Genomic DNA, 24,711 nt, shown 5'->3' on the forward strand with positions numbered 1-24,711 from the left:
CGGATGACCATTTTCTCGGGCGACCATACTCATTGGGAAGTATTCACAAGGGCAACAGTTATTACAGGCGACCATTCTCACGGGCGAACATTCTTACATGTGACAATTCTTATGGGCGACCATTCTTTTGGGCTACCATTCCTACAGGCGACCATTCTTTTGGGCTACCATTCCTACAGGCGACCATTCTCATGGACGACCATTTTCACGGGCGACCATTCTCATGGGCTACCGTTCTCACGGCCGACAATTCTCACAGGCGACCATTCACATTGGCGATAATTCCCATGATCTTCAATTTTCACGGGCTACCATTCTCAACGTCGACCATTCTCAAGCGACCATTCTCTCTGTCGACCATTCTCACGGGCGACTATTCTCACAGGCTAATAATTTCATGAGCTACTATTCTTACGGACGACCATTTTCACAGGCAACCATTCTCCCTGACGATCATTCTCATGGGTGATCATTCTCCCAGGCGACCATTCCCTCAGGCGACCATTCTTATGGGCGACCATTGTCACAGGCGATCATTCTCTTAAGCGACCACTCTATCAATCGACCATTCTTATGGGCGAACATTTTCACAAGCGACCATATTTATTGGCGACCATTTAACTGGCGACCATTCTATCAATTGAACATTTTCATAGGCGAAAATTCAAATAAAAAAATTCAAATTCAAATGTTTATTCAGGTAAAGTACATACATACAAGAGGTTATACAGAAATTGATAGATTTATAGATAGAGCTAGTACATACAATGCCTAAAGCCACTATTACGCAAAGCGTTTCGGGCAGGAAAAACATTGAAGACTAAAACTTAATACTAATTGAGATTAAAGTATAAAATGTGTTGAGAACAAATAAAAATAAAAAAGGGGGAACATGGCAGAAAAAACAGCACAAATACAATTAAGTCGACAAACAGCGTTGTTTAAAAAATAACAGACATGGATTGACAATAGAGGGGTAAGGTAAGTTACAGGGAATTTATTAGGTAGTGTTTAGTTTTTATCTTAAACTGGTTGAGATAGGTACAGTCTTTAACATGATTTGGAAGGTCATTCCACATTCTGGGTCCCTTGATTTATAGAGCATTTCTAGTTTGATTAAGTCGTACTCTTGGAATATCAAAACGGTATTTGTTTCTGGTGTGGTGCTCATGGGTTCTGTTACAACCTTCAATGAAGCTTTTGAGGTCAGGATTGGCATTACAGTTCAGCGTTTTGTATATATATAATACACATGAGAGGATGTGCAGTGACTTAATATCTAACATATTCAGAGATTTGAGTAGGGGTACCGAGTGATGTCTGGGGCCAGAGTTTGATATTGTCCTAATAGCAGCTTTGTGTTGAGTAATTAGAGGATGTAAATGATTTTGGGTAGTAGAGCCCCAAGCACAAATACCATAGTTGAGATATGGATAGATGAGAGAGTAATAAAGCGTCACCAGGGCCGGGCGAGGTACATAATATCTGATCTTAGAAAGAATGCCAACAGTTTTTGAAACTTTTTTTTATATATTTAGAATGTGTCCCTGGAAATTCAGCTTGTGGTCTATGAGAACGCCAAGGAATTTACCATCTATTTTGTTACAAATTTGGGTATTGTTTATCCTGAGATTTATTTGATTAGAGGATTTATTGTCAAACAGAATATAGAAAGTTTTGTCAATGTTAAGGGTGAGTTTGTTGGAAGTTAGCCAAAGATGAACTTTATTTAGCTCAGTATTCACTGTGACATTTAGAGCAAGGGGGACAGGACTGGAGTAAATGAAGGTTGTGTCGTCAGCAAATAGAATTGGTTTGAGGTGTTGGGAGGCATTTGGAAGGTCATTAATGTAGATGAGAAAGAGAAGAGGGCAAGTATGCTGCCCTGAGGAACACCAATGTTGATGGGTAGGGTGGGAGAAATTGAATTATTCACAGAAACATACTGGAGTAAGGTGTAAGGAAACATACTGTCAGTAAGGTAAGATTTGAGGTATTGCAGGGAGTGACCTCTGACTCCATAATGATGTAATTTAGGAAGAAGGTTTTGGTGGTTAACAGTGTCAAAAGCCTTACGCAGATCCACAAATAACCCAACAGGGAACTCATTTTTATCAAGAGCTGCATGAATCAAGTTAATCATACTAATAAGTGCATCGTTAGTGTTTTTTTGGGGGGTCTGAAGCCATATTGACAAGAGCTAAGTATATTGTGTTTGGCTAGATAAAAGTAAAGCTGCTTGTAGATTAGTTTTTCAAATATTTTTGATAAGTTAAGCAGGATTGATATAGGTCTGTAGTTGTTAACATCTGTGAGATCACAACATTTGTGGACAGGGGATACTCTCGTTTTTTTTAGAATATCTGGAAAGGTTTGGAGTTCAAGTGACTTGTTGAAGAGCAATGCAATAGCAGGGGCTAAAGATCTGGAGGCTTTTTTGTAAATTAAAGTTGGTATCTCCTCAAGGGCACTAGACTTGGTTTTAAGGGAAAGGATTATTTCATTAACATCAGTGGAATTTGTAGGCTTTAGGTACAGAGCCTGTGGATAGTTACCTGTAAGATAGTCCTGAACATCAGTACTGGAAGATGGAATATCAATTGCAAGGGATGACCCAATGGAAGAGAAGAACCTATTGAACTCAATAGCAGTATCAGAGGCTGAAAGCTGACCATCGTTATTGGACAGGATTATTGGTTTGTTATTTAAGATCTTCTTTGATCCCAATATTTGTGAAATTGTGCTCCATGTTTTTTAATGTTGCCCTTTGTTTGGGTAAATTTATCTTCGTAGTATTTAGTTTTGGCTCTTCTAATTATTTTACATAGCAATAATGAGTAATTTTTTGAAAATTCTTTGGATACGGTTCTTAACCTATACTTCTTCTCAAGGTCATGTTTTTTATTAATGGATTTAGGCCCTTTGTAAGCAAAGGATTGTTTAGCCTTTTGGTTCTGACTTGTTTCGTTAGCATAGGACAGTGGGTGTTATAAAGGCTGAGAGTTTTTTGAAGAAAAGATTGCACTGCTAGGTTGATGTCCCCTATGTTACCTAACTCGGACTCCCAGTTGACATTAGCAGCAGCAGCTATAAAATTGCCTATAGCAGTTTCATTGTGCAACCTAAAGCTTATCTCCCTTGTCTCTAGAGGTGGTTTGTTAATGTTAGTTAAGAGAAATGTGGGGTAATGGTCTGTAGTGCTATCGATGATTATACCTGAAGTAAGCGGAGAGGTTATGTTGGTCCAGATGTGATCTAGAGTCGTGGCAGTACTATCAGTGATTCCAGTAGGTCTAGTGATTTAGGGTATGAGGAAGCAGGAATTCATACAGTTGAGGAAGCTGGCAGCAGTAGGGTTTTCAGGCTCGCAAAGGTCAATATTAAAGTCCCCTGCAATTATTAGATGGTTTTTGTTCAGTCTGTTACCTAGTATTAGATTTCTAAGGTTTGAGTTGAATTCGGACACATCAGTGTTTGGAATTCTTTAGACTGCACCCACAGACAGGACAGACTCAGCACCTTTGACTCTGAAACTGGCGAAGATATACTCCCCACAGCAGTCTCTAATTCTAATTACTTTTAAGCATGTTAGTTCTTGGTGGTAGTAAAGAGCAGTACCACCACCTCGCAGAATTTGACGACAGTTGTGAATTGCTGAGTAGTTAGGCATGTTAAAGAGTTGAGTAGTATCCTCTTTTAACCACGTTTCAGTAAGTATAATTAAAGAGAATTTGTTGTCAATAGTTTCAATCAAGGCACTAACATCATCGAAGTGTTTGCTTAGAGATCTTACATTCAAGTTAATTACAGAGATATTGTGATTATGTATTAATACATTGTTGACATCATGTGCTGTAAAATATCTGCAGTTTTGACCATTAAAGTGATGATTGTCATAGATAGTGGATAAGAGGTTTAGTTCTGGGTCTATACTCGTCTGCATAAAAAGGCTGGTTGTAAGAAAACAAGGCAAGAATGGTAATTATAAAATAAAATTTTGATATAAAAGGGGGGGGGGAATATATAAACAAGACTATACAAAAGAAACACAAAATGAACAAAAAAAGAAAAATGAGGTAGAAGGCTTACAAGTACTCTCAGGTGCACTGTAAGTAATAATTTACATTTTGAGACACAGGCAAAGCCAGGGGTACAATGGAGTAAGGGAGTATGGCGAGGCTAGGCAAGCTAGGTAATAAATGACATCAAAGAAAAAAGTTGAATAATAAACATAGGCAAATTTAAGCTAATGATTATTAACTATAAAGAGTTTAGTTATGATCGTATAATTAATAAGAACTAAAGAAATATGAATGCACTCAATTAATTAAGTCCATTAAATGACTAGTAAAAAGTATATTAAAAATGAATTTTTATTTGTCACTCGTGTCACCTAGAGCCCGCACTAGGTGACACGGGTTTTAATTATGTTGACTCATTGAGAGTGATAATAAGGTGAGACAAACCATATTGGGAGAGGAAAGTGTTGAGGTTATCCTCATTAGCAATTGTAAACATTTTACCTCCTGAAGTCTTTCTCACTTTAATCATGCCATCTCTAACGAAGCACTGATGAATCGCATCTGGGGTTTGATGACGGATTGACGCAGGCGGTAGAGGAGTTGCTGTCTTTTTCTAGTCAAGCACTCGTTGATGTAGATTCCCTGTCGTCGGAATGCCGCTGTAAGGACAAGATGCGATCTCATGGACTGGGAAGCCAGTTTCAGGTGAATTTTCCGCTGGTTTTGTCCTGATGAATTCTTTTTGCTTACTCTGTAGCCAGCAATAATGTCTGTTTTATAAGTGTTTTATAGAGTGACAATTCAATTCTTACAGGCGATCATTTTCACAGGAGACCATTCTTTCGCGCGAAAATTTATACAGGCGACTATTCTCAGGAACGACAAATCTCACAAGCGACTATTCTCATTAGCTACCATTTTCAGAAGCTATCATTCTTATGGGCGACCTTTTCAAAGGCGACCATACTTATGGGCAATCATTTTTACAGGTGATCATTCGTTTTGGCGACCATTTTCACGGGCGACTATTCTATCAATCGACCATTCTCACAGGCGACCATTCTTAAGAACGATTATTCTCAAAGGCGACCATACTCACGGGCGACTATTTTCACAGGCGATCATACTTATAGGCAACCAATCTAATAGGCGACCATACTCACAGTTCTCATGAGCGTTCCAAGTTACCGTTCTCATAGGCGCCCATTCTCACAGGTGACCATTCTCATTAGGGTCTATTCTCATCGGGGGGGGGGGTCCATTCTCATGGGCAACTATTCCCATTGAACATTTTCATGGGCAGCTATTCTTATTGGCGACAATTCTCACAGGCGACCATTCTCATGGGCGATTATTGTTATGGGCGACCATCTTCATGGCCGGGAATTCTCCTGGGTGACGAATCTCATGGGGATCCATTGTCATGGGCATTCATTCTCATTGGCTACCGTTCTCTCCGGCGACCGTTCTCACGTTCGGCAATTCTCAGGGGAGACCATTCTCATGTTCGACCATTCCCTTGGTCGACCATTTTCACAGTTGACTATTCTCACGGGCGATCTTTCTCACGGGCGACCATTCTCATAGGTGACCATTCTCACAGGCGACATTTCTCATAGGTTATCTTGAGATGATTTCGGGGCTTTTTAGTGTCCCTGCGGCCCGGTCCTCGACCAGACCTCCACCCCCAGGAAGCAGCCCGTGACAGCTGACTAACACCCAGGTACCTATTTTACAGCTAGGTAACAGGGGCATAGGGTGAAAGAAACTCTGCCCAATGTTTCTCGCCGGCGCCTGGGATCGAACCCAGGACCACAGGATCACAAGTCCAGCGTGCTGTCTGCTCGACCGACCGGCTCCCTCAGGTGACCATTCTCATTGGGGGACCATTCTCATGGTCGACCTTTCTCACAGGCAACTATTCTCACAGACGACCAATATTACAGGCGATCATTCGCAAGGGCGACCATTATTACAGGCGACCATTCTAACTGGCGAACATTATCACAAGCGACCATTCCTATGGCGACCATTCTCATGTGCGACCATTCTTTGGGCTACCATTCCCACAGGCAATCATTCTCATGGACGCCAATTTTCACGGGCGACCATTCTCATGGGCGACCATTCTCACGGGCGACGATTCTCTCAGTCTACCATTCTCACAGATGACCAATCTCACAGTCCACAATTCTCACAGGCGACAAATCTCATGAGCTATCATTCTCATGGGTGACCATTTTCAGAGGCTACCATTCTCATGAACGACCATTCTCTCAGGCGACGATTCTTTCGGGCGACAAATCTCACAGGCGACTATTCTCACCGGCCACCATTCTCATTAGCTACCATTTTCACAGGCGTCAGTTCTTATGGGCGACCATTTCTACAGGTGACCATTCTCATTAGCGACCATTTTCACGGGCGACTATTCTCATAGGCGACCATTCTATTAATCGAACATTCTCACAGGCGACCATTCTTACGAGCGATTATTCTCACAGGCGACCATTCTCAGGGGCGACCATATTAATGGTCGACAGATCTCATAAGTGACTATTCTCACAGGTTACCATTCTCATGGGCGCCCATTGACAGGTGACCATTCACATGGGTGACCATTCTCACTGGCGACCATTCCCATCGGCGATCAATCTCACGGGCGCCCATTTTCACAGTCGACCATTCCAATTAGCGACCATTTTTACGGGCTACCATTCTCAAAGGCGATCATTCTGACAGGCGAACATTCTCACAGTCGACCGTTACCACAGGCAACCATTCTCATGCGCGACCATTCTCACTTTCGACAATCCCACGGGCGACCATTCTCACAGGCATCCATTCTAACAGGCGACCATTCTCACAGTCGACCATTCTCACAGTCGACCATTCTAACGGGCGACCATTCTCACAGTCGACCACTCTCACAGGTGACCATTATCACAGGTGACCATTCTCACAGGTGACCATTCTCACAAGTGACCATTCTCACAGGTGACCATTCTCACAAGTGACCATTCTCACAGGTGACCATTCTCACAGGTGACCATTCTCACAGGTGACCATTCTCACAGGTGACCATTCTCACAGGTGACCATTCTCACAGTCGACCATTCTAACGGGCGACCATTCTCACAGGTGACCATTCTCACAAGTGACCATTCTCACGGGCGACCATACTCATTGCCGACTATTAGCTACATGTGCATTATTGACCTCAGTGGGTTGACTGGTAGATCTGATAATGGGCAGTCTATTTCTGTTCCTGATCCGGACGACGACACTGACCACCACTCCGGCTCCAAGTATAATCGCTGCACACGACAGCCCAAGTATCAGGCCCGGGTTTGCTGTAAGGTCAGAAAACAATAGGAATAAGAACATTTAATTATGTAAGTGTATGGGATATTGGAGGGGATGGTTGGACAGCATTATCCTGGCATGTCTAAATGGTGTGGTGTACCCGCAGCACTGTGTACCTCCATCCCCAAGCACTGTGTACCTCCATCCCCAAGCACTGTGTGCCTCCATCCCCAAGCACTGTGTAACTCCGTCCCCAAATACTGTGTCCCTCCATCCCCAAGCACTGTGTACCTCCATCCCCAAGCACTGTGTACCTCCATCCCCAAGCACTGTGTACCTCCATCCCCAAGCACTGTGTACCTCCATCCCCAAGCACTGTGTGCCTCCATCCCCAAGCACTGTGTAACTCCGTCCCCAAATACTGTGTCCCTCCATCCCCAAGCACTGTGTACTTGTGGGGAGCCGGTCGGCCGAGCGGACAGCACGTGGGACTTGTGATCCTGTGGTCCTGGGTTCGATCCCGGGCGCCGGCGAGAAACAATGGGCAGAGTTTCTTTCATCCTATGCCCCTGTTACCTAGCAGTAAAATAGGTACCTGGGTGTTAATCAGCTGTCACGGGCTGCTTCCTGGGGGTGGAGGCCTAGTCGAGGACCGGACCGCGGGGACACTAAAGCCCCGAAATCATCTCAAGATAACCTCAAGATAACCTCCATCCCCAAGCACTGTTTACCTAAATCCCCAGGCACTGTGTACCTTTATCCCCAAGCCCTGTGTACCTCAATCTCCAAACACTCTGTAGTTGGGCGACCATTCTCATGAGCGACAATTCTCACAGGCGACCATTCTCATGGGCGATCCTTCTCACGGCGACCATTCTCATGGGTCACCATTCTCACAGGCGACAATTCCCATGGCGGCCATTCTCATGGGCGACTATTTCCACAGGCGATCATTCTCATGGTCGACCATCCCAGGAGGGAATATGATAATTAAGATTCATTTAAATGAGAGGATTTTATGAAGCGGACTGTATGGTTAATTTCATCTTCTGCTGGATGTTATGGCCATTATGGCAACTCTTGCATGTACGTAATTGGGATGCGCAAGTACTGGGGTCATGAGGTTTTAAGCATCTGATGCATTTATTTAGCTCCTTAAGACGCTTTACTCTCGCAGTGCGATCATGGTCAGTTGTACATTGCTAAAGTGAACGTTCTTCTTTATAGAACAGTCTCTCCATCCCGTAGTAGTCTTAGGAGTCATAGCCTTGAGTGGCACAGTGACTACAGGTTTGGTGGGATTTTCTGTGCACGCATCTACACTGCCCTTTCTCCGCTTTGAAGTGGGAGTGGGGGGTTTATGTTTATTTGACTTGTTTGTCGTACCTTTTGGTTTCACTGATTTATCAGAGATTGATCTGTTAGTGTCAGATGTTATTCTGTCATGTGCTTTCAGCCGATAAATAGTTATTCTTAATCCCTCAAAAATCTTATCAAGTGATAGTATATCTGTCCTATAATGAGAACAGATGGAGGCTATAATTTCTTTGGGGAATTTTCTATGACATTATTTTTAACACCCACTCTGGCTTAGGTACATCTGTCTTGGCACTAAGAGCTTGTACTTGAGACTCTACTTGGAGTCTAAACTCTTAAAGAGCTTCAGGTGTCGTATCTGGTGTAAGTATTGCTCTCAGTTTATAGTAGAAATTAGCTATAGCAATTTCTTTATTACTGTAGTTGATTTCTAACAACTGTATGACAGTATCGTAGTCGTCATCACTTGGAATCAGATAATCAATAATTGCCTTTGCCTTTTCCTTAAGGGTACTTCGCAAATAAAGGAATTTATTTGTTTTGTTAATGGAACTTTTAGAGTTTCCCTAGTGAATCGAACGTGTTCCTGTAACATTCGAAGTTTTCGTCATCTCTGCCATGAAATTGAGGTAAATTAATGGCAGAAAGATTAACTTTATCAGGTATAATTCATGGTTCAGGTATATTAGTTCAACTTAGTTCAACTTACTGTTAGAGCATTTTGAAATAAACAGTTTATATATAACCGTTCTAAGAACTGTATTAATTTATCCAGACGATATAAGACATCCTCCTCAAATTATTCCGTTTCGGCATGGAAGGTGTCTAATTTGTCTGGCTCAACATTTTGTTGTATGACGATTTGAAGATAATTATTTGCAGCCTCATTGGTTCTCTGTAATTTTTGTTTAGCCTATGTGGCTTTCAAGTTCTTTGGCTGTCACATTTGACTGAATCAACTGATCATACTTGTTCAGTTGTCGAGTCACATGACCTTTGTGACTCACGTATGATGAAAGGTACAACATACTGTTGCTGGACATTTCGTCTGTTACACAGTCTGCTAAATTCGGTTTGTTTAGCCACATGATTTCGTAATGGAAATAACTAGAGCACTGGCTCATAAACTTTGACAAATATTTTGTAATAATAGCCTAGGGTTATAATTTTCAGTAACTAGGCTATTTTTATCCTACCTCATGTAGAGGTTGGCACACACATATGTTAAATATTAAAGATTTGAGTGGCACTCAGTATCACAACAGGATGTTCCTCGGATTAGCCCTTCATTATCGCCTTTGGATGGAGTAGTGATACCTTTGGATAGTAGTGATACAATAAAATAATGTAAGATTGGTAAATATAAAAAACACAATTCATGTAGTTAATAATTCCTATCCTATTATGGATCTGAACTTGAACTGAACTGAAATTAAATGGTTGCTAGGTTGTACATTCCTTAGTACAATACTAGCTAAATAGTAATCCAACCCTTGTTGGGTCAGCACAAATAAACAAATTAGGCTAGGTTGAGCATTACTTAGTTCAGCTCTAGCCTAAAGTTGTCTTACTCACATATAAGGGTTGGCAAGAAAATTATATGAAGTTGTACAAGAAACAGTGTGGTGCAATATTTTGTTTGGTTTTTGTTTTATATATATTTGAAATATACACAGATTATGTTTGGCCTTCTCACCACAACCTCTTAAGGTAATTGGTAGTGTTAGACTTTGTATTGTTTGGCAGTTGAGTTGAGTATTACTTTTAATTGCTAACTGAGGTTAGCCAAGTTAGGCTACAAAATAATGGCAGGCTACTTGCTGCTATAGTTTATAATTTTTTAGTTTATAGTTAAATTTAATTTAAGAATAGCCTAATTTCTGGCTATACAGGTTCACAGGACCAAATTTTATTATTTTTTGTCCGTAAACCAGTATGTGTTAAATTTGATGCACTGGTTTATTTGTGTATAGTCTAATTTTGACTATCCGGTTCGTAAAGGACCAAAATTTATATGAAAAATTTTCTAGCAGGGAATTTGTTAATTTAGATTCATTTAATCTAAATTCATTTAGACGGTATGAAGTGGATTGTATGGCTAATTTCATCTTCTGCTGGGTATCACCCTGGACACGTATATTGGGGGGTTATTCAATAATAATATATCATCCGTATATCATGGACTGATAACAAATATATATATTGGTTATTTAGCTAATCTATTTGATGTTATGTGAAGTACTATGTGAGCTTATCTGTCTATAAGTTTTCCACATAAACAATCAGAAACATAGGAGCGGACAACAATTGTGGGCCGGGCAACAAATGTGCGCCTCGTGGCTACTGCGTCACTGCTCTGTCGAGTGTTGAAACAGGTAGACTGGACTCACAGGTCGTCACAGAAGATCTACCAAAAGGTCACAACATAAAAATTGCTTCAACCTACTATCTCATGGCATTATTAGACAAATCAGAAAGTTATTTAACAAAGAGCAGCAAGAGGCTCACTCTGTTTTGTTATTAAGAATGCCTCGTAACCTGGCTTAATCACTGACTTTCCCGACCTCGAAAATAAAAGTAAAAGCATTTAAATACAACCGGGACAAGGTCTCTCGTAATTGAAGGATGTGGCAGCAGAAGTAGTGATGACCTGTTCCACGAGCACAAAGTAACTGCGCAAGCGAGCACCTCACGAGAGCCACACTAGTCTTCTAATAATGGTCGGCCCCTCTCCCTGCTCTGTGACCAGTCACGGCACTCATACGAGTGTAAATTCAATCCATTCATGAACAAAGAGAGGAAGGTGTTAATTTATGTATAATTTTATTGAGCTCAATCACACGATACAGTTTTTACTGCTTGGAACGTTGTATGGAGAATAATTAGGTAATTGAGACATATAATATGTGAATAGAATTCATGGCATTATTATTTTTCTTCCCGCATGAGGCACATAGTCACGGCGGTTAAATTTTACTACAAAGGAGAAAGTTACTGAGTTCTATCTAGATTTTGATTGAATCCAATCTTATATAGCAATTTGCATATGAAAGCAGATTCCAGACTGGAAGTAATAAAAGTTAAGCAGAATAATAGTCACCGCACACACGTGGTGATTGATGCAATCGTCCTCCTGTGCTTCGTAGGAAGCTTCTGGACATTCACTCACTAGAAATTAATATTGTTAGTAAAATTAGTTTCCTGACACAACGATATTACCTTGTCGCATCAGCTGTTAGTAATATGGGTGTCGGACACTTCCGACATGTACCACACATTCATACACAACGACTTAACCATACATTACCTCACCACCATATACACTACCAGACCACCACTCACTCTACCACACCACCATACAAACTACCACACCACCATACATCATACAACACCACAATACACTCTACCACACCATCAGACAAACTACCACACCACCATACACACTACCACACCACCCAACCACAGTAGTGTAAAGTACGCCTATGACCATGCGCAGAACCTGAGCAGGTGAGCTCATTATGCTCCCCTGCTTAGGTGGTGCACAGGTACGTAGACGCAGGGTGTTGTGGGGGTTTCCCTGGGTGTGGGGCGCGTGGCGTCCGGCGGCGCGTCACTTGAGAGAGGGTCGTGTTGGAGGGTCTGCGGGGGGGGGGGGGGGGGGGTTATGTGGTAGTATGTGGTCATGTAGGGAGAGTAAAGGAAGAGGAATGTTAAAGGGGAGAGGAATAGTAGTAGATGAATCTGTATGAGTATGTGCCATAGAGTTAATCCTGTGTGTAGATATATAGAGGGATAGATGCGAGTATGTAGGTTATGTAGATGAGGGAGGGGTCCCCTTACCTGGGAAGGATATGTTGAGGAGGGAGGGGGGTCCCCCCTAGCCGAGAGGGTAGGAGACCAGGCTCTTAAGATGGGCATGGGGGTGAGAAGGAGGGGAGAGGGGATCAGGCGGCTGGTTTGTTGGTGATAGTTGAGACATTATTTTTCTTACAGAATGTCTGTTTTATGTAAGGAAAGATCCGTTTAACTTTTCTCTCACCCAATCCAGTTGTGTCGGCGGTGTTCAATGATGGTGGTTAGATAGACGTCAGACAGGGTCGTGTTAGCGGTGGGGACATCTCGCCATCAAATGGTGTGTGACAATGGTTTTTTCTGTAAACCGTGTGTGGATCTCTCTCTCTCCCTCCCCCCTTTACCCTCGCATCTAGCTTGCTTCTAGAGCGAAGCGTATAATGTCCACATTGACCTAAAGTTTGCACCAGGGTGTAGTAGCAACAGGAGTGGGTTGCTCATCCCCCCCACCACCTTCGCCTGTGTGGGTGAGTGGGAGGTCCCCCAAGTGTAGTCTTGGACGTTCCGCGTTTGAGTGACCAGTATTGGCATAAGCTACTGGGTCATATGTCCCTCCCCCACTCCCCGCACCCCCCTCCGTGCAGGTGACAGACTGCATCAATCACTCGACAATTTCACACACTTCACATTACCTCAGTCCGCGGGTCTGGAGGAATGCTTTGGAGGTGTCGGATAACCTCTTGAGAGAGTTTGACATAAGTGTAGCGTAGTGATACCACACACCATAGCCAGAAGGTGGTGTTTTCACACTACTGAATGAATGAATATATGCAATTTTAGATCTAACCCTAGGAGCTTCACCATTACACACATCTGTGGTAGAGGTTTGAGGTGGGATGATCATAGCCTCACTCCACCAGCACCACCACCTAGCCCAACTCCCCTCCCTCCCCTCCACAACCCTCTGCGATACCTCAAACGCGACATTCATTCATTCTTTTTCTCTCTCTCTCTCTATCTCTCTCGGGCTGAGCCGTTAGTGAAATACCCGGCTTCAATTGCTGGGACATAGGATCTACAGTTTCGCCAGGTTGGCCTTATACCATTAGGACTGTATGGCACTGCGCGCAACAGTAGATTTTTAATATCATAGCAAGACAATGTCACAGAATGTTTAACACTCTTATACTGAAGGAGTTAGCGAGGCACTTAGTAACGTAACGTGGAAATCAACTTTCTGTCCAATGTCTGAATATCATTATTGAAATGTGAACCATGTTTAGCCAAACACAATATCTCCAGTTCATCTCTCTTACCATATAAATATTACTGTGTGTGACAGTTTTAGCTCCGTGTAACACAATGTAACGTAACGTAACGTGAAAAACCTCTTTCTGCTGTTCAAATATAGCACATAACTGTGGGAGCAAGCATTCGAGCGGTGTACCTCTTGTTGTCTGTCTATTGCATGACTGGGTTAATGGTCAATATATCCTTACACTTAGTAACGTAATGCGGAAATCAACTTTCTGTCTAATGTCCAAATAACAATATTGAAATGTGAACTATGTTTAGCCATTACATTCCAAACACAAATAAAATATTAGCGCATGCTTGTTTAGTTCTTGTATCACGTTATATCAATATTATGTAACGTAACGTAATGTAACATGGAAAACTTCAAACTGTCTGTCTGATGACCAAATAGCATTTGAAAAAATGATGGGGTGCGGGGAGTGGGAGAGGGACATATGACCCCAGCAGCTAATGCCAATACTGGTCACTCAAGCGCGGAACGTCCACAACTACGCATGGGAGGACCTCCCACTCACCCACACAGGCGAAGGTGAGGGAGGATGAGCAACACATTCCTGTTGCTACTACACCCTGGTGCAAACCTCAGGTCAATGTGGACATTATACGCTTCGTATAATGTCCGCTTCGCTCTAGAAGCAAGCTAGATGTGAGGGTAAAGGAGGGAGGGAGAGAGAGACATCCACACATGGTTTACAGAAAAAACCATTGTCACACACCATTTCATGGTGAGATGTTCCCACAGCTAACATGACCCTGTCTGATGTCTAACTAATCACCGTCATTGAACACCGCTGACACAACTGGATTGGGTGAGAGAAAAGTTAAACGGATCTTTCCTTACATAAAACAGACATTCCGTAAGAAAAATAATGTCTCCACTATCACACACAAACCAGCCGCCTGATCCCCTCTACCCCATTCCCCTCCTTCTCCCCCCATACCCCATCTTAAGAGCCTGGTCTCCTACCCTCTCGGCTAGGGGGGACCCCCTCCCTCCTCAACATATCCTTCCCAGATAAGGGGACCCCTCCCTCCTCTACATAACCTACATACACGCATCTATCCATCTTTATATCTACACACAGGATTAACTCTACGGTACATACTCATACATATTCATCTACTACTATATCTCTCCTCTTGTCCTCTTCCTTTACTCTCCCAACATGACCACATACCACTACATAACCCCCCCCCTCCGCACACACTCCAACACGACCCTCTCTCAGGTAACGCGCGGCCAGATGCCATGCACCAAACACCCGGGGAAACCCCAAGAACACTCTGCGTCTATGTACCTGTGCACCACCTGAGCAGGGGAGCCTAATGAGCTCACCTGCTCAGGTGCTGCACGCAGTCGTAGGCGTACTTTACACTACTAACCACAACCACAACTTCGACCAAGCACAAATACCTCCACCCACAACCACCACTACTACAAACCTCAACCATCACCCACCACTTCCACTACCACCACCTCCACTGCCCTCCCCACAAACACCATCTCCACTATCTCAAGCACCAGTACTTCTACTACCACCTCTTTCACTATAATCCACCTCACACTATCACTTTCACTATATACTTCACTACCATCACCACAACTATCAACACCTACACTGCCACCACCACCAGCATCACCGCTACCACCACCACCAACAGCACCACCAGCATCTCCACCACAACCAGTACCTAGACCACAACGACCAGTACCTAGACCACAACGGCCAGTACCTCCACAACCACCACCAACACAACCACCACCACCAGACCTCCACTACCATCACTCCACCACCACTACTTCCGCCACCTTCCACCACCTTCCAATACTACACTCCATCAACTCCACTATATATATATATATATATATATATATATATATATATATATATATATATATATATATATATATATATATATATATATGTTGTACCTAGTAGCCAGAATGTCGTACTCGGCCTGCTATGCAAGGCCCGATTTGCCTAATAAGCCAAGTTTTCCTGAATTAATATATTTTCTCTAATTTTTTCTTATGAAATGATAAAGCTTCCCATTTCATTATACATGAGGTCAATTTTTTTTATTGGAGTTAAAATTAACGTAGATATATGACTGAACCTAACCAACCCTACCTAACCTAACCTATCTTTATAGGTTAGGTTAGGTTAAATAGCCAAAAAAGTTAGGTTAGCTAGGGTTAGGTAGGTTAGGTAGTCGAAAAACAAATAATTCATGAAAACTTGGCTTATTAGGCAAATCAGGCCTTGCATAGTAGGCTGAGAAGTGCGTTCTGGCTACTAGGTACGACATTTTATATATATATATATATATATATATATATATATATATATATATATATATATATATATATATATATATATATATATGTCGTACTTAATAGCCAGAACGCACTTCTCAGCCTACTATGCAAGGCCTGATTTGCCTAATAAGCCAAGTTTTCCTGAATTAATATATTTTCTCTAATTTTCTTATTAAGAAATGATAGAGCTACCCATTTTATTATGTATGAGGTCAATTTTTTTTTATTGGAGTCAAAATTAACGTAGATATATGATCGAACCTAACCAACCCTACCTAACCTAACCTATCTCTATAGGTTAGGTTAGGTTAGGTAGCCAAAAAAGTTAGGTTAGGTTAGGTTAGGTAGTCGAAAAACAATTAATTCATGAAAACTTAGCTTATTAGGCAAATCGGGCCTTAAAGCTTACTTAAAGTGATCAATACAAATAAAACTTATTAACTGTCACATAAATAAAAGCTAATTCAAAAATCCATTAAATTACAAGAGGAATTTTATAACTACTAAAACAAACCATACTCTTAAACTTACGAGAAGTGATCAACAGGAGTGAAACTTGATAGCTAATACATAGATACTAAACACTATTACAAATATTCATATAATGACTACAAATCTACAATAAATGTATATAAAATGCAAGCAGAATAAGCGACAATTATAAAGTACTAACTAAAATCTTATAAGCACTCAAATATTAAACAAATCTAAATACCAAAAAATGTATTATATATCCTAAATAAAAAGATTATACTAATGTACAATGTCAAGACTTAAAATAAGTAAGAAAAGGCAAAGACATGGTAAACTAAACAAAATTATAATAAAATTCAACTGCCAGAATGAACAATAAATCAAATTACAGGGCCTACTGTGCACTATACAGTGTACAATTGAACAGCTGAAAGGTTGCTATTTAACAGAGGCCGCAACTCCTTTATATATAAGGATTCCATTACTCTGAAATCTGACTGGCCATTCATACAAGTGTCTAGAATTTTAAAATCAGATTCCAGCAGAGAATGATTAAACTCATAAAAATGGTTTCTAATCTCCGAAAATGCTGGTTTAGACAATGGTAATCCAGTCCTAAAAGATACTCCCCGGTGCTCAAGTATCTTAATCTTAAAGTTCCGAATGGAACTTCCGATATATCCAGCATTACAGCTGGAACAATTATACATATATACGACATTAGAGCACAGGGGAGTTGGCACTTTATCTTTAAATTTAAAATAAGAGCCTATGGTATTTGTGTTGACAAAAATAAATCTAAAGTCTACTTCAGGATAACAATGCTGTAACAGTCTCCTCAAACGACTCCTTACAGAAAAACTAATAGTGCTATAAAATGGTAATTTAATATATTTAATATCCCTTTCTACTGTAGTAATCCTACACGATGGGTGAAACTTCTTATTTAAGAAATTCCTTATAAAGGTATAAACCATATGCAAAGGATAACAATTATTTGAAAAAAATTTCACAAGAAAATTAATTTCTTGATCAAAGTTATTCCAATTTTAACATAAAACAAAGGCTTTATTCAGTAGAGTATTAATTGCATTTTTCTTAAAAATATCAGGAACAAAAGAATTAAAATTTAAACCTAAACCAGTAAAAGTTGGCATCAAGAAATGACAATGAATTATCCACTTCACACTCTGCAGTGAAACGTATATTACTATGTTGTGCATTAAGATACTCTCTAAATTTCTCAATATGACATTGGTCCTTAAATAACAAAAAAATGTCATCTACATATCTCCTGTACAAGACTGGTTTAAAGTCCAAAGGACATTTATCAAGCCAGTTTTTTTCATGAAAACTCAAAAAAGCATTAGCAAGTGCAGGACCTAAGGGAGACCCCATTGCTACTCCATCAATATGTTTATAATATATATTATTAAACATAAATACAGAGTCTTTAACCGCTAATTCTAACAACCGTCTGAACATTTTACTACAAAATCCAGACACTAAATTAGTGTCAGCAAATAACTGATTAACACAAATATCAATGGTTTCCAACAAAGGAATATTAGTAAAAAGTGATTCAACATCGAAACTCGCCATTATAGTTGGGAACTCAAAATTTAAAGAGGAAAGTTCCTTTACAAAATTCTGAGAATTTCTCACAGTAAATTCATTATGCGTTAATGGTTCTAATAATGGAACCAGAAACTTTGCCAGTTTGTAATTAAAAGTGCCAATCGCTGATAAAATAGGACGAATCGGTATACCTGTTTTATGAACTTTAGGTAACCCATATAAGATGCCTGGCTTAGAGCCAGTTGCAAGCAATTTTGTATAATCAAAAAGAAAGTCTTTCAGACCTCTTAAAACTCTATTTAGTTTATCCTCACATTTCAAAATATACGAAAAGGGGTCTATATCAACCAACTTAGATTTAGAGGGGTCTTCTAACAACCTTTGAACCTTATTTACATAATCTAACTTGTCCAAAACCACTGTACCCCTACCTTTATCTGGTCTAGTAATACAAATACTGCTATCATTCTTTAAGCTATTAATACAGTCTAATTTCCTTTTATCAAACGAAGGGAATGTAGATTTATATTTATCGAAGTCATTAAAGACTTCATGTGCTAAGGAAGAAACAGTACTAATGATGTTGGTCCAACTATAATTTGTACCAGTCCTTGGGGTACAAGTTTTCAATGCATTACAAAACCGCTCAAAACATAAAAAATGATTAACAAATTTAGGTTTTTTACACGTCAAGCCAAAGTCTAACCCCAGAGAGAGAAGTTCTTTCTCTCTTGACATTGTACATTAGTATAATGTTTTTATTTAGGATATATAATACATTTTTTTGGTATTTAGATTTGTTTAATATTTGAGTTCTTATAAAATTTTGGTTAGGACTTTATAATTGTCGCTTATTCTGCTTGCATTTTATATACATTTATTGTAGATTTGTAGTCATTATATGAATATTTGTAATAGTGTTTAGTATCTATGTATTAGCTATCAAGTTTCACTCCTGTTGATCACTTCGCGTAAGTTTAAGAGTATGGTTTGTTTTAGTAGTTATAAAATTCCTCTTGTAATTTAATGGATTTTTGAATTAGCTTTTATCTATGTGACAGTTAATAAGTTTTATTTGTATTGATCACTTTAAGTAAGCTTAAGTGTTTTGTTTTTTAATCATTTTCCTTTCTTTGATAGGCAATTGTATTCAGTATGAGTTCTTTGTTTACCAGTTATTTGATTGTGATTTCTGTTTTTTTCTTTTCGATCTGATGATATATACGAGAAGTATTCGAAACGTTATGCATTTTAAAGTAAAGAATCTGAAACAAGATGTTCAGTATATCCCTGGTTTTCCTATTCATCTAATATATATATATATATATATATATATATATATATATATATATATATATATATATATATATATATATATATATATATATTATATATATATGGACATATGTCGTACCTAGTTTTTTCTTATGAAATTATAAAGCTATCCATTTCACTGTGTATGAGTTCATTTTTTTTAATTTGAGTTAAAACTAACGTAGATATATGACTGAGTACCAATATACACATTTTGTGGCCATATTATTGTGTTATGTTGGGGGGGTCCAATCGTTACACCTCGAGACAATCAAATAACATCAGTAAGCATTCCCCTTAATCAGTCAATCCTCCCTTCAATGTGTATTAACGTAAACATTTATAGTTATATGGAGATTACATGTTAATAATTTCACATACAGGAGTTTGTCTACGAAGAAGATAACGTCTTCCAGTGGATCACTGGTCTGCTCGGTCAACACGAATTAACAGGATTAGACTGGTGTTGGGAGGCTGTCTGACGCATTCTGCCTGAACTGCTTGACAGCTAAGATTTGGTTTATTCATAACCTTTCAGTTAGTTAACTAACTCATTGATTAGAATTTAAATTAAATTTACTGTTGAATGATTTATTATTCATAACAGGTAGTCCCAACATTATTGGTTCTACCCCCCCAAAAGATGTGCAGGGAGAATAATCCACATTTAGAAGTTTTACAGTCCGATTCTCTAGTATTTATTCCAATTAATTATTTACATTATTATTTTATCAATATATTTGTTGGAAATTATTCCCCCACAAATACGACCACCAACACAACTACTACCAACACCACCACTACCACCACCACCACCAGCACCTCCACTACCACCACCTCCACTACCACCACCTCCACTACCACCACTGCAACCACCACCTACCACTACCAACAGCACATGCACAACCACCAACAACAGCATCACCCCTACTACCACCACCACCAGCAACTCCACCACCATCATCACAAGCACCTCGAGTACCACCAGCAACACCTTCACAATCACCTCCAACACCACCAACACCAGCACTTCCACCAGTGGCACCTTCACTACAACTATTAGCATCTCCACCATAACCACTAACACCTGCTCTACCACCACCCTAACCACCAGCACCTCCACTACCACCACTAGCACCTGCACTACCATCACTACCATCACCTCCAATACCATCACCAACACCACTACTACTACTACCACCACCACTATCCCCACCATCAGCACCTCAACTACTACCACCTCCTCAACCACCACCATCATCAGCACCTCGAGTACCACCACCAATACCACCAGCAGTTCGACCACTGACATCTTCACAACAACCACTAGCATCTCCACTACCACTACTAGCACCTGCTCTACCACCACCACCATCACCTCCAATACCACGACCACCCCCAGCTCCTCCGCTACTTCCACCACCAGCACCTACCCTACCACTCTACTACCACCACCACCAGCATGCCCACTACCACTACTACCATCACCTCCAATACCACTACCCCTACCACCACTGCAACCACTTCCACTACCACCCCTTGCACTAAACCCACCTTCACATCTCCATTACCACCAACATCTCCACTACCACCACCAGCACCTCGATTACCACCACTAGTACCTACAACACTAACACCTCCACTACAACCACTAGAATCTCCAATACCACCACTAGCACCAGCACTTCCATTAACACCATCAGCTTCTCCACTGCCACCACCAGCACCTCCACCAGCACCAGCACCTCCACTATCACCACCACAAACACTTTCACTACTATCACCAGCACCAACAGCACCTCCACTACCACCACCACCACCAGCACTTTCACTACCACCAACAGCACTTCCAGTACCACCACCAGCACCTCAACAACCACTACCACCACCACAAGCACCTCCAATACCACCACCAGTACCTCAACTTCCACCATCAACACCTCCACAACCACCCCCACCACCTCCCCTATCGCCACCAGCTCCAACACCACTACCACCACCTTCACAACCACTACCCTCACCAACACCAACACACACTAAGACCTGAGACAAGGTCTCAGATTGGCGAGACGTTACAAGGGGAGTCCCGCAGGGGTCAGTCCTTTGACCTATACTGTTTCTGATATATGTAAATGATCTCCCAGAGGGTATAGACTCGTTTCTCTCAATGTTTGCTGATGATGCAAAAATTATGAGGAGGATTGAAACAGAGGATAATAGTAGGAGGCTACAAGATGGCCTAGACAGACTGAGTGAATGGTCCAACAAATGACTGTTGAAGTTCAACCCGAGTAAATGCAAAGTAATGAAACTAGGCAGTGGAAACAGGAGGCCAGACACACGATACAGAATAGGAGATGAAGTACTTAATAAAACGGACAGAGAGAAAGATCTAGGAGTTGATATCACACCAAACCTGTCTCTTGAAGCCCACATGAAAAGAATAATGTCTGCGCCATATGCGAGGCTGGCTATAATCAGAACAATGTTCAGGAACTCGTGTAAGGAAACATTCAGAATCTTGTACATCACATATGTAAGACCAATCCTGGAGTATGCGGCCCCAACATGGAGCCCGTACCTTGTCAAGCACAAGACGAAGCGGGAATCTGTACACCAGTTGATTGACAGTTGAGAGGCGGGACCAAAGAGCCAAAGCTCAACCCCCGCAAGCACAAATAGGTAAGTACACTACCACACCACCACTACACTACAGCCGTACAACACCACCACTACACTATAGCCATACAACACCACCACCCTACACCATCACTACCACACCAAACCACACACTACCATACTACTTCCACCACCAACACCACACACCACCACTACACACTACCGCTACCACACTACACCACACCACCACCACCACCACCACCACCACCACCACCACACCACCACCACCACCACACGCTACCACTACCACACTACACCACACCACCACCACATACTACCACTACCTCACTACACCGTACCACCACGACACAATACCTCTTGAACAGTACACCATACTACCACCACACACACTACCTCTTCCTCTTCCTCACCAGCTTGAGGCTTCAAGAAGACCTGGACAAGCTGCAGGAATGGTTGAACAAATGGTTGCTAGAGTTTAACCCAAGCAAATGCAATGTAATGAAAATAGGTGTAGGGAGCAGGAGACCAGATACAAAGTATCATTTGGGAGATGAAATACTTCAAGAGTCAGAGAGAGAGAAAGACCTGGGGGTTGATATCACGCCTGACCTGTCACCTGAAGCTCATATCAAGAGGATTACATCAGCAGCATACGCCAGGTTGGCTAACATACGAATGGCCTTTAGAAACTTGTGTAAGGAATCTTTCAGAACTTTGTATACCACATATGTCAGATCAGTCCTGAGGTATGCGACTCCAGCATGGAGTCCATATCTAGTCAAGCATAAGACCAAACTGGAAAAGGTTCAAAGGTTTCCCACAAGACTAGTACCCGAACTGAGGGGTATGAGGTACGAGGAGAAACTACGGGAATTAAACTTCACGTCTCTGGGAGACAGAAGAGCTTGAGGGAGACATGATCAACACATACAAGATTCTCAGAGGAATTGATAGGGTAGATAAAGACACGATTAACCACAAGGGGCACAGGCACTATGGGACACAGGTGGAAATTGAACGGCCATATGAAAAAAACATGTGAATCATTTATTAATTTATGTTTTTCAAGGTGAACACGAATGGTATTTACATTTATCGATTCAAGAAACTTTCCCACAATAGACGTAAAGCTAATTGGCCAATAGTTTGACATAGCTGATCTATCCCCTTTCTTGAAAATTGGTACCACATTTGCAACCTTCCACGACCATGGCACTCTGCCTGACTCTATTGATCTATTAAATTTGGAAGACAATTACTCGCAAAGCTCGTCTTCGCATTTCTTAAGCACCCTGACAAACACTTCCTTTGGCCTTGGGGATTTGTTTGGCTTGAGTTTCACTATTTGTTTAATAATATCCTCCCTGGTAACTGCCAAACTAGTCAACCTGTCTTCTTCCCCACTCACATAGACTTGTTTGGCTGAAGGCGTAGCATACTCCAACACTGTGCACTCAGAGGAAGGTGTACCGCACCCCAGCTCTGTACACCTCACAAATATATACCCGAGCATTTTCTACCAAAACATTTTGAAACCCAACACTCTGTACCGCAGAGCACTGCAACCTCAGGACTGTATATCCCCAGCACTCTGTACCCCAGCGCAGTGCATCTAAAGACTATGTAGCCTCAGAACTCTGTACCTCAAGACTGCGAATTCCCAGCACTCTGTATCCCAACGCAGTGCACCTAAAGACTATGTATCCCCCGCATTCTGTACCCCAGCGCAATGCACCTAAAGACTGTGTATCCCCAGCACTCTGTACCTCAGCGCAGTGTATTTATAGACTGTGTATCCCCAGCACTCTGTACCTCAGCGCAGTTCATTTATAGACTGTGTATCCCCAGCACTCTGTACCCCAGCGAAGTTCATTTATAGACTGTGTATCCCCAGCTCTCTGTACCCCAGCGAAGTTCATTTATAGACTGTGTATCCCCAGCTCTCTGTACCCTTGCGCAGTGCACCTAAAGGCTGATTATCTTCAGCACTCTGTCCCACCAACATTGTTTTTCCCAGTACAATTTATCACCAGCATTGTTTACCCAGCACTATGAACCCCAGTTCTGTGTACCCCTCCCCCAGTACTGTCCACCCCCTTCCCAAGTACTATGTATCCCGTCCCCCAGTACAGTATCCATAGCACTATTTGCAGCTGTTCCACTCCATCCGAAATTAACATTGACTCACTATCCCTTGCTTACGCACCTGGACTTGAAGGTGTAGGTTCCATGGTTGGGATGATCGGCTCAACGTCAGGATCGCCCAGACAGGTGTTGGTGCTGACGGCATATGTATCTGTGTTGATGGCCGTCACGCACACCCTCGGATCCTCCGCGTTGTATCCCTTGATGGTGTACTTCTTCAAGGTGGTGACTACGAAGTTTTCGAGAGCAGTGCCCCAAGACACGTTGTAGATAACTGAGTAGCATCCCTCATATGGGCAGTTGTCGTAGGTCCAGGTAACAAGGAGCTCACCTCTAGGGCTATCTTCAACCCTCAGAGTATTTGGTCCTAGAAAGTAGAGATTGGAAAAGTAAAATGTGAAATGCGCTGTTTATTATGAGCTAAACACCTGTTGATTGTCAGTGGTTATAACCGTTATTAAAAAAAAATGATCTTCACTTTCTTGT

The 24,711-nt window shown here is 41.4% G+C and overlaps 1 protein-coding gene across 1 annotated transcript in view; it reads right to left on the reverse strand.

Moving 5' to 3' along the window:
- Nucleotides 1–1,230: 1,230 nt before the first annotated feature.
- The window catches only part of LOC123746926 (protogenin), a 170,684-nt gene continuing 147,203 nt past the window's right edge, over nt 1,231–24,711 (reverse strand). The window contains exons 5-6 of the mRNA XM_069319462.1: nt 24,287–24,592; nt 1,231–7,375 (exon numbers count right to left, since the gene is read on the reverse strand). Of these exons, the coding sequence (XP_069175563.1) occupies nt 7,206–7,375; nt 24,287–24,592 (476 nt within the window). The 3' untranslated portion in view covers nt 1,231–7,205. The remainder of the gene's footprint in view (nt 7,376–24,286; nt 24,593–24,711) is intronic.

The sequence above is a fragment of the Procambarus clarkii genome, chromosome 93 (genome assembly GCF_040958095.1).
Source record: "Procambarus clarkii isolate CNS0578487 chromosome 93, FALCON_Pclarkii_2.0, whole genome shotgun sequence".
Lineage (NCBI taxonomy): Eukaryota > Metazoa > Arthropoda > Malacostraca > Decapoda > Cambaridae > Procambarus > Procambarus clarkii.